The 17961-nt window shown below is 46.8% G+C and overlaps 1 protein-coding gene across 3 annotated transcripts in view; it reads right to left on the minus strand.

Annotated features, from left to right (window-relative positions):
* ADARB1 (adenosine deaminase RNA specific B1) overlaps nt 1–17961 on the minus strand; it is a 129481-nt gene that overhangs the window by 55984 nt on the left and 55536 nt on the right. For 2 of the 3 annotated variants that reach the window (XM_066370017.1, XM_066370018.1), the window contains exon 2: nt 5673–5830. Coding sequence is in view for 1 of the 3 variants with exons in the window: in XM_066370016.1 (XP_066226113.1) it covers nt 3860–3946 (87 nt within the window). In the remaining 2 variants the exon portion in view is untranslated. Of the gene's footprint in view, nt 1–3859; nt 4031–5672; nt 5831–17961 lie in introns of all 3 variants that reach the window. The other variant, XM_066370016.1, reaches the window with a different exon arrangement.

Below are 17961 nucleotides of genomic sequence, written 5' to 3' on the forward strand. Positions count from 1 at the left end.
CATTCTCACCCTCTGCTCCACCACTCAGGCAATGTGAGAATGCAGGATAAGACCAAAAAAAGACACGTTCCAATGACAAAGGAAATTTAACGTGAGTAGCTTTGGCAATCAGGGAGTACCAGAGAGATACCATGTTAACCTTTTCCTTTGCCAGAAAAGAAGTCCTGGTGTGGGCCATGGAGGAGGAAAGGCAAACACGTGAATATCATTTGGTTTTGTGATGAACATTTACTGGTCATGATGATACAAAATACAAATGCCATTTTTTGGATCTGAAACTGACTAGATGTGGGCATGGGACAAAATAAAGTCTTTTACTTCGATAATGTAAAAGGAAACAGGAAAACAAACTGACCGAAGCTGAGCAGTGAAGTGAGAAGAGGTGGCGGGCATGGTAGATAGGTCCCTCCATCTGTGCAACACAGTGGGTAGCCAGGAGATGCCTGAGGCCCAGGAAACATGGGTGGGGAGCACGAACAGTTCTGAGATGACCAGCAGAGGAATGAGGCTGCCCCAATACAGCTGGCTGACCAGTACTCCTCCCCCAAGCCCACTGCTCCTGCCCCTTTTATCAGGGAAGCTATATGTGTTAAATATACACTTTCTTAGTCTCCTTTGTGACTATAGCTGGACGTCTAGTATGGTTCTGTCCAATGAGATACAAGTAAAAATAAGCTGGAGGCTTCTTGAGTGCCCCAATAAAAAGGAGAAACATGGGCTGTACTGCCTGTTCCTTCCTAGTTGCTTCTGCCTTGAATGTAGATGTGATGACTGGAGCTGTGACAGCAACATTGCAACCATGAGGGAACGGTTAAGAGAACTGCGGAGACACTGGCCCAGACTCCTGATGTGGTATGCTCTGATTCAACACTAGTAAAAACCTACCTTTGCATTACTTATAATGAAATAAATAAATAAATAAATTCATACCTGTTTAAGCCATTGTAGGTCATGTTTTCCAGTACAGGGGATCCTTGGGTTACGACAGTCTCAACATACGACATATAGAGTTTATAATGCTTACTCCCACAAAAACTTTAAAAAATTGAGATGTGAGTGTTTCAGTTTATGCCATCAGTGTTGTGCTTACAGACTATGTGGACGACCTAGTTTGGTTGCCGTGGTGGAAGAATATGCAGTATTGCAGCGTATGTACGCTCACCCACGCCATTTTGGACTGTTAAAAGTGCAAGTGTTCCGTTTGTGTTAGGCTACAGTGTGTTTTGACTTACACCAAAATTCGAGTTACATCACTGTTGTAGGAACAGAACTGTGTCATAACCTGAAGACCCCCTGCACTTTTAGCCAGAAGCATTCCTAACTGTTACAGAAAGAAACGGGAAAGAAGTGTGGATGAGCTAAACCCTCCACTATCTGAACTGAAAGTCAACAGAGAATGTCTAAAACTTATAAAGCAAACAAAACAAGTATAACATTTAGAAACAGAGGTATGGCAGGGACTGCCATCTGCACCCCAATACCCGTTTCTCCCTTCTCTTGTAAGGCAGTGCACCCACATTCCCAGCCACCTTACAATCAGCCATGGTCACGTGACTAAAGGTAAGTCCACTAGGATGAAAACAGAAGTGTCACATGACAGCTCCTGGCAACCTTCTCAAAAAGAGCATGCCCACAGCTTTGTCATACTTTCTCCAACACATGCCCCAACTATGCGTGAGTTTACACACAGCAGGTCAAACACCAAGACAGAAAGTCTGGGTGCTGCCTGACCATGGTGGCGCAGTGGATAGATAAGAGTGTTGACCTGAAATGCTGAGGGTCCCGGTTTGAAACTCCAAGGTTGTTGGCTTGAGTATGGGCTGGTCAGTTTGAACACAGAATCACCAATATGATCCCAAAGGTCGCTGGCTTGAGCAAGGGTCACTGGCTCGGCTTGAGCCCTCCAGTCAAGGCACGTATGAGAAGCAATCAATGAGCTAAAGCGAAGCAACTATGAGTTGATGCTTCTCATCTCTCTCCTCCCTTTCTTTTCCTCTCTCTCTCTCTATTCAAGAAAGAAAGAAAGGAAGGGGGGGAGAAAGAAAAACAAAGAGAGAGAAAGTCAGTCGTCTGGGGTACTGACAGCTGGAACGCCAGTCCAGCCCTATCTGCTATGCAGACATCTCATGAGGGCAGCCTCTCTCTCCAGTATGCTGCATCCCCGACTCCTATAACCAGTACTACCACTGAGCATTCCAGAAACACAAATAGCCAAAACCCTTTAAAATAAATCAGTGCTGCTTCTAAGGGAGGTGAGGGCTCTGGACCACTGCTTTGTACCAAAGGCCCTTCTAAATTATGTGATTTGTCTGACTTTGATATAAGCTCCAAAAAAACATATGTCTGGTCCCTCTACCCCCGCCCTGTGTGCATCACTCAAGGCCCTGCCTTGCCCCCACCCCTCCTAACATCCTCTTTGAAAAGGAGTCTCATCCCGTGGCCTTTCAGAAAAGAGAAAGGGTTTGCTCTATCTGGGGCTACCATGCACCTCCAAAAAGCAGGGCTGGTGCCCCTTGTGCCTCGCAGGGCAGGATGTGAACTGCCTGACAAGCCATGAGTACAAGCAACTCAGAGCCCTCGAGGTGAAGAACTCATCTCTGTGGCCTACCTTTCCCACCTAGCTTCCTGGTTCCAGGACAGAAGAGCAAATGAGGGCCATTTTAGACTCTGGAACAACAGGGGCTGCTGGAAGAGTACCCTGCTCCCTGGAAGCTTCAGACAGAACCCATTCTCTGACCTGGGAGCTGGCCTGATCTGGAACTTCACAAAACAGAACTGGAAATTGATGCCTCTTACCAAACCGACACCAATCAGTCAGGCCAGAAGACACAAAGACACCTTCTTGGTGACAGTGACTAATGCCAGAAAAAACAGAGAATCACTTCTCATTCTTAGCCAAGCTTTATTTCACAAACCATTGGGAATGCATACAAACTGAGCAACATCTGGGCTCAATCAGTTATTTTAGCCCAAAATCAACTCTAAAGAAAAAAATGTCACGCTTTGGCCACAATACGTAAGGATTCAGAATTCAGCACCATCTCAATAACATACTTCACTCAAAGTCCTCACCTCACTGGTGTTACGGGCAAACCTGGTTCCTTTCTCACAGTAAGTGATGCTGGCACAGCTCCCTCTCCAGGACCCCACTGCTGTTTCAGCCCAAAGCTGCAGCAACCATACAGGGCACCTGTGCCAACCTCTGTGACAGCCCTCTCCTGTCCCACCCCACAGCCCCTCTGTAGCACCAACCGCCCCCAAAGTGCACTCCAACCTGCTGCCACTTCCTCCTCTCAGCCAGGGCCCTAGTGACCCCCAACTCCCGACCAGCCCACTCAGGTGGCTGTGGTGGGATGGCAGTGGTGCCCCACTGGTGGCCACAGGTGGAAGTGGTCAGCACATCATAACATAGGGGTCCCAGCATTTTGTGGGTAGAGGGACAAGCAGCACGTTCCAGAAGCAAAACACTGCCCTGCCTGAAGGACAAGCTGCAGGTGAAAGGCATTCACCATCCCCGAGCTCGGACCCTACATGACATACAACACAAGGTATTTCCCATGCTTTCAGCAACCACTCACACTCCAGAAATGGAACCGTCGTGAGGAGACCAGGGGCTGCACCTGCCTCTTGCAAAGCGAATCCACGAGTCCCCACCCAGCTCTGCAGCGTGGCTCAGGTGATCACTCAGCACCCAGCTCCACTGGCCTTCCTGGGTGCCTGTCACCGTGGCTCCTTAGACAGCAGTGGTGTCTGAGACTTTACATGATGACATACACATGATCTGATTATGAGTTCTTAATTTCTCCTTCATTAAACTTGGGCATTCAGGTGCTTTTAAAAATTACATGGTTAGCCTGACCTGTGGTGGCACAGTAGGGTAAAAGCGTCGACCTGGAACGCTGAGGTTGCTGGTTCGAAACCCCAGGCTTGCCTGGTCAAGGCACATATAGGAGTTGATGCTTCCTGCTCCTCCCTCTGTTCTTTCTATCTCTTTCCTCTCTGTCTCTTTCTCTCTCTGTGTCTCCTCTCTCTAAAAAAATGAATAAATAAAAAAATGTAAAAAATAAATTGTAAAAAAAATAATAATAAAATAAAATAAAAATTACATGGTTATAAATATATAAAGCAGTACTTCTTATGAATTTCAGAATAAAAAAGAGCATTAATAAGTATTATTTGTTAGAGAAAAAACATTCCGGATGCAATGCTGATGAGAGATGCTGAGACGGCTTCGAGGTCTAAACAAGAGTCGAGGCTTCTGTGGGCCCCTCTCAGAATGGGCACAGCTGGGTAAACAAGTCAGGAACGCCACGGTCAACCCTGGGTGCCCCAACGTCAGGGGACACTCTCTCAGGTGAAGACACAGAAACACCTTCAATCTTTTTAAGGAATAAGCAAGGCAGAAGCAGCATCTGTACCCACATTGCACATGAGGCGGCACCCTGAGCATGGCACTGCCAGGGGTCCTGAGACCGCGGACGGCACAGGGGCAGTGGTGAGCAGGGCTTCACCAGCAAAGGCTTTTTTTTTTTTTTAGCCAAAAGAGTTCATGTTTATTTACTTTCCTTTTCCAAGCCATCCTGAAAAAGGAAAAGAATATACATCAGACTATTTGTTGACAAAATTAGTTCTCACTTTGTGAAAAGTAGAACAAAATACAAACTTTCTATCATACAGTCATCTGTGAGCCTGGAATCTAGGAGACATGACTCATGATGCGTCACATCTGATAACTGCAGCCCCTCTCCTCTGCATTCTTAGCGTGTGCTTCGGATATCTCCTTTGTCCTATTTTTTTCGATGGCTTTAAGGACAATTTATTTGTGCAAAAGATTCAAACTTTATCTCCTCATCGCATGCTTACACGGTGTAAAAATACACGAGCAGCCCAGCTAACGCAACCGTTCACGCCCGCAGGCCGTTACACGTGGGCAGTCACAACCACACTTCACCCAGCAATGCTAGTACACTGTCCCCTGCAGAGCCCCCCCGGGAGTCTAGCATTCGATAAATAAAGCGACAGAGAAGCTGACTCCATGTCACAGATCAAGCTAAAAGAAGGCCTATGGCTGGAAATAAACTCCAGCCAGGGGCACAGCCACGGACAGAGCAACCCCAGCATTCCGCCCCGTCCTCACACTCGCACTGCCTGGTGCTGCAGAGAAAGAGTCAGCTAAGGGGCAAGCAGAACCCTTTCTCAGGTCTCCCTGGGACCAGTCTCCCTCCACCCCTGACATTTACAGACTCACAAATGACCAGTGGGGCCTCTCCTGGCACACATTCAACCCAGCGGGCAGACGTGGGCACGTCGTCAATCCCCAAATATTTGTCTTGGCTTCTCTCAAAAGCAGATGCTGAATCACGTAATAGTCCCCAAAAATAAGCACTAAAGAAATTTTCTTCTAATCACCTCAAAGAAAACGATTTACGGTAAGAGGCTGGAAGGAGGCACCAATCCTTATAGGGTGACCTGAGGCCAGAGGCAGCACCGGGCTCCAGGGCCACCAGGGGGCAGCAGCGCGCCAGTCTGCAGCGGCTGCAGGGACTTGGGAGATTGCAAAGGAATCTGTGGCTGGGAGTGACTCAAACACATTTTAGAAGGTGTGATTGGTTTACATCAAACGTAAGTCATTTTTATTTTTTATCATAGCAACGTTGCAGGTTCTCACCTACCTTGGAACTGGTTCAGTTCCTATGTCTGCTCTGTTCCCAGGCCCAGGCCTCTGCTAGTGCGTGCAGCACTGAGATCCTGAGATCGTGAGAACGTGTGCACGGCCAGTGCACTTCTTTAGCTTTCTGAGGTCTCCATGTCCAGCTTGAAAGACTTCACTCTGTAATAAAAAGATCCAATAATTTACATTAACTCAATATTAGATATTTTTTATCCTTTCAGATATGAACTCTAATAACCAATATTCAATTTAAAAATATTCCTATAGACAAGTTTAAATTATTTTTAATGCATTCTTATAGGTTTTATTTTAAGCTGACACACAGTAATTGATCACACCTTCATCCCCCTCTGCCAGGACAGGCAGACGCAAGGAGCTCACCCACAATCCATATGTGCTGCCAACACACAGGAGCCAAGAGGCACCAGACGCAGAACAAAGAATGCGGCCTCGGGCAGTGCCTGTGTGAGCCTTGCTCCCTCAAGGCGAGCTAGCATGCAGGTGACTGCAGACAGATGCGCACTAGCCTAGGCGTCTCCCGCCCCTGCTGCCCAGGACGAGGAGCCACAGGCCATCCAGCACAGGTGCCACAGGCTGCATGTCATTCCCTCTCTGCACAAGAGCAGGAAGAACCAGCAAGTCACTAGAGAATATTTCCCCATGCCAATACTTTTCCAAATCCTATATAAGTAATATTAATATTTTCTTTTTGAAAAATAAGTTGACACCCAAAGGAAGGGAAGTCCTTGGGCAGAGCTGCACACTAACATTGACACAGGAACCAGCGGGTCGGAGTGGGCACAGATATTGAGGCTGGAGTGCAGATGAGGTGCGTCTGAGTATGTGGGATCCCTGACTGTGCAGAGAGCCCAGCCATCAGCGTGCTTCCCCAGGTCACCGAAGCCCTGTCACAACTACTGATCGTTGTGGGTGAGAACTATCCAGTCTCTGAGACCCTTCGACATCTCCCAGCGTGACTGCTTGGACTCACCAGTACCATGTGTCAGGCCTCTACTAGGACCATCCCAACAGTGATGGGACCAAGGAGCTGCTTTAGGATTAACCATCCAGGTGACAGCTGACAAGGGTCACCAGCCAGCCGTTTGCGGTAGACAAGAGGAAAGCTAATGCATCGCAAGTGCAGCGTGGTGACAAGAACATGAGAAAAGTCCGGACAAAGGACAGAGGAGGCTTTATCTTTCTTGCAAAAGAGACTTAGAAGCCAAGGAGGAAGCAGCATAGGAACTGTGGTCTGGAAACAGGAAGCAAGTCAGTAAACAAAGCTGAGAGTTATGATCCTGCCTCCTCAGCTCGCCTAGACCCACCAGGTGAAACACACAGGAAGTGCAGCCACCTAAAACTCTAAAAAGTGGGAAACAGAGGTAGGGTGGGACAAACAGAAAGCCCCAACAGCTGGGCAGCTCTGTGGCCTCCAGCTCCTCACACGCTTGGGCGGGTGACCCAGCCCCACACCTTTCCAGAGCCTTCTCCCGCAGCGCTCCCGGGTTCAGGACCTCTGCCCTGAACAATAGCGTGTGACCCCACACTATTATAGGAGCTGGAGGGGCTTCTATGACAGGTGCCTATCTAGCTCCTAACACTGGGAGATTCAAACGCCATAGCCACGCTGGTAAATAGGGGGCTGTGTAAGATTTAACAGCCTAACACTAATAGGAAGCACAGAACTAGTTATACTAAAATAAATGTATCACTCAGCACCCAACAGATTGGCTGTGCCAGTAATAATCATACTGATTAAATGAAGCAATTGTGTTTCCTTTTAAAGTAATATTTATCATTCTAATTTAATTAGACTGGAAATTAAGGCCTCACTCTGCCAAAAGAAGTCATTTTCTACCTTGTGGCTGCATAAATCCATGACATGAGTGTACAGTTAAACACAGATTTCAACAGAGAAGATTCTCTGATGTTTAGAGACACCGATTATTCCAAGACACAGAGGCTCGATACACTCAGGACAAGTGAACAATGGGTAAATAATCAATTGATTGGAAGATGCTAAAACAAAGAAGCCTTCTTACTAATTTCTCAAAGTGGCTTCTATGTTAAGTGTTTAGTCTAAGAACGGGTACCCACCACAGAAGGACGGGAGCCAGCGGGCTCCAGCGAGAGGACGCAAGTGGGGCCAGAGTCACCGAGCCCGGGGGCACAGGACAGTGGAGAGACACCCTGTGGCTGAGATACTTGGTGAGAGGAAGAGTGGAAGGCCTCTTGGCAGAAGGCACCACAGACTAACATTGTATAAGAAAGAAAACCTAGTCTGTTTTCAGAAAGACAGCTCTGTTAGCTCTATGGGCAACAGCTAGAGGGTTGAGACCAGAGGTTAAGAAGGCATTTGGGGTAGAGGGATGGCAGAGACTGGCAACATCAGCAATATCTCAGGGGTGTGATAGGGGGACTTGGTGACTAAGTCCAGGTGGAGAAATGAAACCACACCTGGGCGACTCCAAGGATCCTGGCTCTGTGAAGGGGTAGATAGAATTTGACAAGCAACATGAGAAAATCAAGACGAAATTGTAGAAGAGGGTGCTTTTCCATTGTTCTGACTATGAAGACCTCCAAAGCATGTTAGCTGCAGCCACTACTACTTCAACTTTGACAACGACAACTTTCCCTGGCTAACTATGGAAACATCTGAGAGGAGTCGGCAGCAGAGAGTGAGATCCTGACTGTACGGAGAGAAAAAGCTGCCAACCCGAAATTCCAGACCCAGCAAAAAGTCTCTTCACAATGACAACAAAGAAAGATGTTTTCAAACAAATAACAGCCGAGAAACTCTGCTTAACAGCATACTCTCTCAGAAGAAATCCTAAAAGATACAGAAGAAGGACAATTATCTTGGAAAGAGGTCAGAACAACAACAAGAAAATAAAGATAACAGTACGTGGCACATGGGAACAGAGACTCCACACACCGTTCAGAAAAGAAAAGTCTCAGCTCTTGTTATGAGACCAGGGTAACCTTGGGAGTAAACCTGTCAGCAATGTTACAGGAATTACAAATTAATGGTCAACTTCTCTTATGAACGGAGACATTCAGAATTTAAATCTAGTGATATATAAAAGATAGTACATCACAAACAAGTTAAATGTGTACATATTGAGGATGCACAGTTCGCTGAATGTTTAGAAATAAATCAGTATGCTGCTTTAACAATGACACTTCCATTCAAGAGTGCTTTCACTGAAGACTCCTCCATAATTCAAATTGGTATTTTCCTAAATCTCCATTTGTACAATGAACCTGACACTCTTCTTGAAAAATACATTCAACCTTGGGGAAATAACTGTAAATAGTGGGGGAAATTAAAGAAGCTGATAAAATAAAAGCAATGTCTTTGCCAATCACAGAAATAAAGGCTAAGCACATAAAGTCGCCACACCTTCCTTCCCCTGGAAGAAGAAAAGGCCATCGAGCTTAGAAGACGCAGCAGAGCTGTGGGGACAGCCAGAGATGGTGTCTCTGAAGGTTCCAGTGTCCATCATGAGTGGAGCCACAGGAGAAGGCAGGAGGGAGACACTTGGCTTTGCAGCCTTTCCGAGTCTGTTTTCCACATGTGAGAAGACCACTTGCAGGGGTGGGGTGCCACTAGGAGAGAACAGCTGTTTTCCAGCTGTGCCCAGAGCAGGTATTCATCCAGGGCTCACGAAGTCCATGAAATTACATACAGAATGCTGTTTATATGTCCAGGGGCATCTTTTTATTTAAAAATGTACATAGCTTTAATCAGGTGCTCAAAGAGCCTCTGGCCGGCATGCTGGTTTAGCAGGGAAGTCCAGAGTCAGCCCTCCCTGGGGGCTGAGAACTGACCCAACCCAGTCCTTCCTCTGGTGCTTCACCAATAAAACCTCACACTCACAGCCCTTCTTTCCCAATATGACTATGGCTAGTCAGCGGTAGGTAACCTACAAAGAGACTAAAGGGTACTAACATTCAGAATTCACAACTTAAACCTGGGGTGTTACTAGAGTTGACAGAGGTCTAACTCAATCCCAAAACGTGTGGCTTCCATGCTCCACGGCAGAGCTTACTCCACCACGCACCCGCACCCGCCGCTTCTGGAAGGACAGCTGCTTCTCAACGACTGCTTTTGTTTACCAGGGATTTTAACCGCCACCATTCTTGTTTGTGCAATCATACTGTCAGTTCTGTTTCATTGTCTCACATTAGTTTAACAGGTTGTTTGTGTGTACAGTGATGAAAACTTCATCCTTTTTTAAACCATAGTTTCTCAATAACTAAACAGTTATAAATCATCTCCAACCTTATGGTAGAACAGATGCGCAGAACCCCTCCACACATACTTTTGTGAGGTAGTGACATTTCATTTATTGATAATGAGCTGACTGCGGTGTGTCATTTAACAAACAAACAAACACACTATCAAAGAGTAACAAAATTACCCAGCTCTTTTTAAGTTTATGGAATTCTCCTGCAGTATAAGATGAAGTCCCATGAAGGATTTGATACATGCTGCTGACAAATTTACTGGAACTGACTCATTCCCAACTGTCTGATAATGTTGAGCAATTTTCCACTGGAAAGAAATAGCCACTCAGTTAGAATGTCCAGGTGCAGTATCCTGTAGCTAAGGGTGATCTAAAAGGCTTTTTCCCTCATTGCAGAATCAGCCTCATTTTTTATTTTATTTATAAATAATTTTCTGTATTTTTATATTAAATGTATTGGGGTGACAATGGCTAACAAGATCACGTAGGTTTCAAGTGTACACGGTGCGCACCTTTCTTCCCAAGATCCAGTTAAAGTGACAGAAAAGGTTATTTTGGGCAGTGAATGAACGAAAATAACGTTGCAAAATTACAAAAGGGTCTGAGCTGTAGAAAAGAACGCTGGCTTACATGGTTGAGGCATTAAGCGATGATAGCAGTGCAGATGTGGAGGGCAGGGGTGCCCCAAAGAATAAGGGGCCATAACAGAATCTCTACTCCTAGGTGAGACCTGAGGACAAACTCTCTGAGACAGTGTGAGGTTTTCCCAGGGGGACCCCAGAATGGTCACTGGGGCTGGGAGAGAAGCGTGTCAGGTGAAGGGTAATTCCTAACCAAACCGTCAGCCACAGGAGGGAGAGGACGAGGCAGAGTGATTTATTGAATACCCGCGAAAGAGCAGGATCAAGTTAGCGTCCGACTTCTCATTAGCAATGGAGACTCCGGAAAAGAATAGAGAATGCTTTCTGAGTTTACAAGGAAAGTTATAGGCTCCTAAAATTCTAGAGCCAGCCTGACTATCAATCAAACATGGGGACAAAATGCCTGCGTGTCTGATCATTGCACGAGGAGCCCAGGAGTCTGTGAGCCGCGTGTTCCATGATGAGGTGGGCTCAAGAGGCGCTCCAGCAAAACAAAATCAGAATCCAAGACAGGCTTTAACAGGACAGGACACCACCGGGCAGCGGAGCCACTGGAGGCTACGCAAAACCTAAAAAGAAACTGCGAGCCCCAGGCAGACATTGTCTTTTCCTGCGCAAAGGTTTTGCGATACGGACCCCATTTCTGCCTGCTCCAGCCGCACTACTTGGTTCTGCAGTGAAATATATTTATGTTATCATGGCACTATAAATATTATTTTCCATGTGTTCACATTTTTAAACTAAAGCTGTAAAAAAAAAAAAAGCACAAAATGGCATAATGATAAAAGAGGAACAGACTACAAATGTTTTCAACCTTGTCAATATAAATCTCAAAATATAACTTCTAAAGACCGAGGGAGAGGTGATATATTTCAAGTCCCCACACAAACTAACAAACAGATGTGTGACTTAAAAGTTATGGTGATGAGCCCTGGCCGGTTGGCTCAGCGGTAGAGCGTCGGACTAGCGTGCGGAGGACCCAGGTTCGATTCCCAGCCAGGGCACATAGGAGAAGTGCCCATTTGCTTCTCCACCCCTCCGCTGCACCTTCCTCTCTGTCTCTCTCTTCCCCTCCTGCAGCCAAGGCTCCATTGGAGCAAAGATGGCCCGGGCGCTGGGGATGGCTCTGTGGCCTCTGCCTCAGGCGCTAGAGTGGCTCTGGCCGCAACATGGCGACGCCCAGGATGGGCAGAGCATCGCCCCCTGGTGGGCAGAGCTTGCCCCACGGTGGGCGTACTGGGTGGATCCCGGTTGAGCGCATGCGGGAGTCTGTCTGACTGTCTCTCCCTGTTTCCAGCTTCAGAAAAATGCAAAAAAAAAAAAGTTATGGTGATGATGACAAGAAGGATGAAGACCAACAGGGAGAAGACAGAGACTGAACACTGTTTATGGTCAGGGGCCGAAGAAATAAGAAGGAGTCTTCACCTTAACTTACACTCCCAGATGGGCCAGAACAGGTGTGCGCCACGAATGGTATTAACTCAGGCAGTTACTTTAAACAGTGGAATTAAGAGGTGCCCTCATCTGAGGGGACTTTTTAGAACTGCAGTGCGTCCACAGGACAGAGAAGATGCACTCATTATAACTAGTGAGGTGGTTATGAACATTGCATTAGTTGTATAATATCAGGATAGTTAAAAAAACTAATTTTTTACTGTGAAAGGAAAAAGATAAAGTGCATGAGTCCTACGACGAGGGGGGTGCCATCTGTACTAATGGGTCCATGCATGATGAAAAGGGGCTGTCACAGAGTGATGCAAGGTTAAATCCATGTGTGACACAGGAGTCCCAGATATGTACCAGACTTCCCACTCACACCAGAGTCCCATTTATGCAACATGCACTATTTACTGTGCACCTGTTCATGGTTCTCCTGTTCATGGCATATGACACACACAACACTTCCATGTGCCCAAAAGAAAGTCCTGGAAAGTGAGCACAGATGTCACAACAACAAGCCAGAGAAGGGAAGCCAGCGACCTCCTATCGAGGAAGGTCTGGTGACTGTGCTTCCTCTACCTTTACCCCGAGGAAGAAACCTGGGACAGTCACGATGCTATCTGCTTCTCATGCTGTCCTCAGAGCAGGGACAGAAAACAGGGTCCGCAAAGCCTATACTAACATGTTATTAAACAGCAAAATGAAGCTATAAACTGCTTCTCCATGTGCCCATTGCCGTGTGTTGCTTGTACCACATCAGCCCCGTGATCGGGAGAGGCTTGCAGAAGTGCACAAAGACACAGCAGTCTTCCAGGCGGGAAGGGGGGATTATACATACAGAAAGAATTTAAAGAAAGCATACAAAATGTTGCCTATAGGTGCTGTTCAGCAAGGGGATCAACAGGGCCTCTTTCTTCTCAGTTCTGCATCTCTGTTAAGTATCCATAGTTCACACTGAGCCTATTTTGTTTTTAAATAAAATGTAAAATTTCTTATAAGAAACTCAGAAACATAAGAAGTGTTCTTCAAAGACTTCCAGTTGAGGCCCAGGGCAGATGCAGCAGAGACGGTCCCTGTTGGAGGCCTAAGTGCAGGCCTGCCAGGTGCCCCCTCCCCACCCCCACAGATGAGGCCAATTTCCGGACAGATCCTGTTTATAAGATCAGCCTAATCAGCAGCTGTTCCTGTGCTGAAGCCAATGACAGATGTAGGAAAGGAGACCTCAACCAACGTCCCTCAAAGCATTCACCTTTCCCCCGCACCCCAACCACCCACTTCATGCAAAGGGCTTGGTCTCTAACAGCAAAAATGCTCAGTTCCTTACACAAAGGGGCAAAAAGGGTGAAATCATTTAATGACCAAATATTTCTCTCTTCAGCTTTCGGCTTTGCACTAAGAACAAAATTAAGTCCCTCGAAGGATAAGTCAGTGTTTCTAATATTTATAAGGGAGTGGATATTCTTGCCTCAAATTCAGGTGCAATACTAATGCCCTTGAGCAAGACCACGGCTCCTGGACTCACCACCACAACACAGTGTGTTACACAACAGCACTGCACTCTAGCCTTTTAGAGCAAATGAGTAATTTCTTGAGTGCGTTAGAGACAAAAGCAGAAAAAACATAGGACATCTGCAAGAATCCTTAGGCTTAACTGATAAAAATTTGAAAAGATGTCTCAACCATTCAAGTTACACAGTAAACATCCAAAACCCAAGAGGCAGGACAGGGGAGATCACATCGCAGGTGTATGCACAGTTCATCAGGACCCTAACGATGACATGACTAATAAGTGAACAGCACGTGAGAATTCCTGCAGTTGATGGAGAACTGTAAGCAGATTCTGGTGCTTGCCCATCAGGGACGGGCTGGATGACCCAGAGCTATAGCAAAGCTTCCAACTGGCTATCGAAGGCCCAACGAGGACATCAGTGTGCTTTAATATGTGACAACAGGCACCCTGACCACCACTCAGTCTCCTGACCACCAACAGAACAGATCAATCTAAAAGTGTACTTTTGCACATCTGGGATGAAGGAACAGAACTAAGCTCAATAACTGGTTGGCCCCAGATGACGGTCACTTTAACTCTTTTCTGGGACTTTACAAAGCGTATATTTGAATTAACAGAGGGTTTTAGAGGTGGGAGAAGCATGCCTCCCAAATGATCACCTGCTTTGTGGTTTTCAACAAAAGCTCACGGATGCACTCCCTGGTGAGCCAGCACACTGGCCTCCATACAGAAGAGTGCCATCCACAGCCTGGGTTAGGAACAGAATGATCCGAGCTGAACATGGTGTCTGAGGTCTCCTCCTGGAAACCGGGGTTAGTAACAGAGCCACGCACATGGGGCTGCCCAAGGACTGAATAAATCCAGGCAAAGAACTCAGCCCTGCTCCCAGCACAGTGAGTGCTCAATCAGTGCTGGCTGCTCGTGGGGTGGTGAAGGGAAGGCTCAGGTGAGGACAGCAACACCTATGTTACTACGGCCAAATGACTGAGCTGACAAGAGGACCCAGACATGCTCTTAACAAAATTTAAGTGATGTTGAATAGTCTTTTTAAAAATTATTATTTATTGATTTTAGAGAGAGAAGAGAGGAAGGAGGGAGGGAGGGGGAGAGAGAGAGAGAGAGAGAGAGAGAGAAAGATCAACTTTTTGTTTGTCTTATTTTCGCCTCATTGGTTGGTTCTTATACGTATTCTGACCAGGGATCAACCTACAATCTTGGAATATTGGGATGATGCTCTAGCCAACTGAGTTACCCGGCATGGGTGATGTTGAACAGTCTTAATAGCACAACATTCAACTCAAGTCCCACCTTCCTATTGTTATTCTTGTTTTATTTGTGTGTTCAATCTTCTCCATGAAGATCTTGCAAATGCAAAGCCCTCAAAGTTAGGGCGAACAGTCCATCTACCACCCAGGCTGCCCTCGGCCCCATGAGGAGAGATGGCCACATCCCCATGCCTCTGAGTAAAATAAGTGCCATCCTCAGATGCATCCAGGGGTCATCTGTGGAAAAGAGCATCACAACTCCATTATCTGCCATGGGTCAGCAATGCATATGATGCCACTCTGGTCCTCCTCCTGACACACTTAATAAACGATGTGTGCTTCCTACTGTTATTGTTTTATCTGTGTGTTTGATCTCCAAGGCTGTCAGCCTTTTAAGGATAGGAACCAAGAAACCCCCAAGTGCCTCGGGCCTGAGCCACTGCCTAGTAAGACCATGGCCAGTAAGTAACCTCTAGCTGTCTGCAGGCCATGTCTCCTATGTCCACTTGTCACTAAAAGAACTCTTTATGCCACCATCTTATTAGAGCAGGCTCCCCTCAATTTGTAAAAGAATTCTGGTACTTCAGCAGGTGTTTAAAAGTACTTGTAACTAACTATTACTCTTCCTAAATGGGACATATGTAAAGGACTAATCATAACAGTGGATTGCTTACAAAAGGAAAAGCCAACTGTGACTTCCAATTTGAAATCTTTGAAAAATGTATAAAGTGGCTAAGCTAAACTTGGCACGTGTCAAGGAAGGGCTAATTGAGCAAAACTGTGTCAGTGGTGTGGAGTTCACTTAAACAGTGACTAATGTTTAAGAACTCTCAGCAACTCAGCTGCTCCTGTAGGCAGGACCCTGAGTCAGCGCGCTGTCAGACAAATCCACTGCTCTGGGCCGCCTCCCTGGCAGAATCAGGAGAACCCTGTTAAGACAAAGTTGAGAGGTGCTTCCTCCTCTCAACACCCACTACAGAGTAGACAAGGGAAGAGCTAAGGGCATGGTGAATAATTAGCATTTTTAAGTCTTATCATCACATTTTACTCCCCCAAATAGCCCCAGGGAAGGCATTCATGCAAGGCAAGTAGATTCCCTTTTCCAAGACTGAAGAAAACTAAACACAGTCAGAAGATGAGGCATGAAATACTTAAGACAATCTGCTTCCAGCTCCAGGCATCTTCCCACCGCCCAGGGATGCCCCATCTAAGCAGCGCCACATTGGACACATACATGCCCCTGAAGGTCTCCTCTAGGCAGTGGTCAAGGGACCCACTTGGCCTCTTTAAAACTTATAGTTCATCCCTGGCTGGTAGGCTCAGCAGTAGAGCATCAGCCCAGCGTGTGGAAGTCCCGGGTTCAATTCCCGGTCAGGGCACACAGGAGAAGCGCCCATCTGCTTCTCCACCCCTCCCCCTCTCCTTTCTCTCTATCTCTCTTCCCTTCCTGCAGCCAAGGCTCCACTGGAGCAAAGTTGGCCCCAGGGCACTGAAGATGGCTCCATGGCCTCTGCTTCAGGCACTAGAATGGCTCCAGTTACCACACAGCAACCATCCCAGATGGGCAGAGCATCGCCCCCTGGTGGGCATGCCAGGTGGATCCCAGTTGGGCACATGTGGGAGTCTGTCTGCCTCCCTGCTTCTCACTTCAGAAAAATACAAAAACAAAACAAAACTCAGTTTATTCTTTAGTAAAAGATGAAAGATTTATGCCATCTTAAGAGAAACCAGAGACTCACAGTTCATTCTTCCCTCTCCTGGGGATGCCCCTCAGACTTTGGGATTGTAGCTCTGGGGCTATGACGAGCTCACCCAGGGCACCCAATTTACCATTATCATCTGACAATAATTACTAATCACAGGCCCTTTCACTCTCAGAAATGTCCCCACTCAAGCAGTAAATTACACAATTACCTACTTTAACACAGGCTGTGTCCCCAAACTGGGGAAGAGAGAAGGAGTCTGCAGAGGCTGCTGGTTCCACCTCTTTCCCACATCACACCAGGCATTCTGCCCAGCTGCACTTAGAACAGAATCCTATCTTACCGAGCAGCTCTTCACAGGGACGAGCAGCTCTTCATAGGGACAACAGAGAGAGAGGAACCCAAGGCCCTGGCCCACGCCCAGACACCCAGGAGCCACGGGAGAGGAACCTGTGGGCGCCCCAGGGTGCGGAGGAGCAGCAGGGAGAGGCTGCCCAAAGCCTCCTGTGCCTCTAGGGAACTTGCCACACATATATCAAGGCTATGAAGTATTTATGCCTTTTTAAAAACAAAATAAAATAGGTTAACTCCAGAAAAGACATCCACGATAGAATACAGAAAAGATGAGCCAATGTCTTTAACTTATAAGGAGGAAGAAGGTTTTCTTTTTTTTTTTTAATAAAAAGAAGAAGAACATGAAGCTATGACATGAGCTGTGGCAGAGAGCACTGCCTCCATACTGATTTTCGTCCCTGGTGTCCAAGATTTTAGCCAGTACTTTAAGAGGTGCTTCCAAAGAGGAAATCCAGTGGTCACTAGCTGTCTAAAGAAAGTGCTCAATCCTTAGCAGTCAGGGAGATGGAAATGAAAACTGCAGGTAAACAGCACAAGCACCCATAGAATGGTAAAGGTCAGGAAGACAACCAGTGCCGTGCTGAAGGGTGCCCGGAGCAGCTGCCGGCTCTGGTCTAGAACTGCCCATGGGCATGGAGATAAATGCACCTACGGCTCAGCTGGTGAAGGCCTGCAGGTTTTAATCCAAAAATGTGTATCACAATGGTCATGACAGTTTTACTCATAATTGCCCCAAAATGCCTAACTATCCATCAGCAGATTGAATAAATACATGGTATGGTCAAACAGGGAAATAGTACATACACAGCGGTAACGTCAACTCCAACCCTACAGGGAGTGTACAGACACAAGGTTGAACAAAAGAAAACAGATATAAAAATACATTCTTAGAATGCATATATGTACACAGTTCAAACAACCGAGCAGGCAGGCAGGCCCACCACCCCAGCTGCACCACAGGCAGGTGCTCATACAATAAACCTGTGGGCTCCACACCCCTGTCCCTGCGGGGGGCGGTGGGGGGAGCTCCTGGACAGCAGTGCCATTTCCAACCTGTGTGGATATTCCTCAGAGGTTGGCTTTGTGCTGACTCACTGAGCTGCATGTTCATGTCCTGTGCTCTTCCC

This window comes from Saccopteryx leptura, chromosome 2, assembly GCF_036850995.1.
Source record: "Saccopteryx leptura isolate mSacLep1 chromosome 2, mSacLep1_pri_phased_curated, whole genome shotgun sequence".
In the NCBI taxonomy this organism is placed as follows: domain Eukaryota; kingdom Metazoa; phylum Chordata; class Mammalia; order Chiroptera; family Emballonuridae; genus Saccopteryx; species Saccopteryx leptura.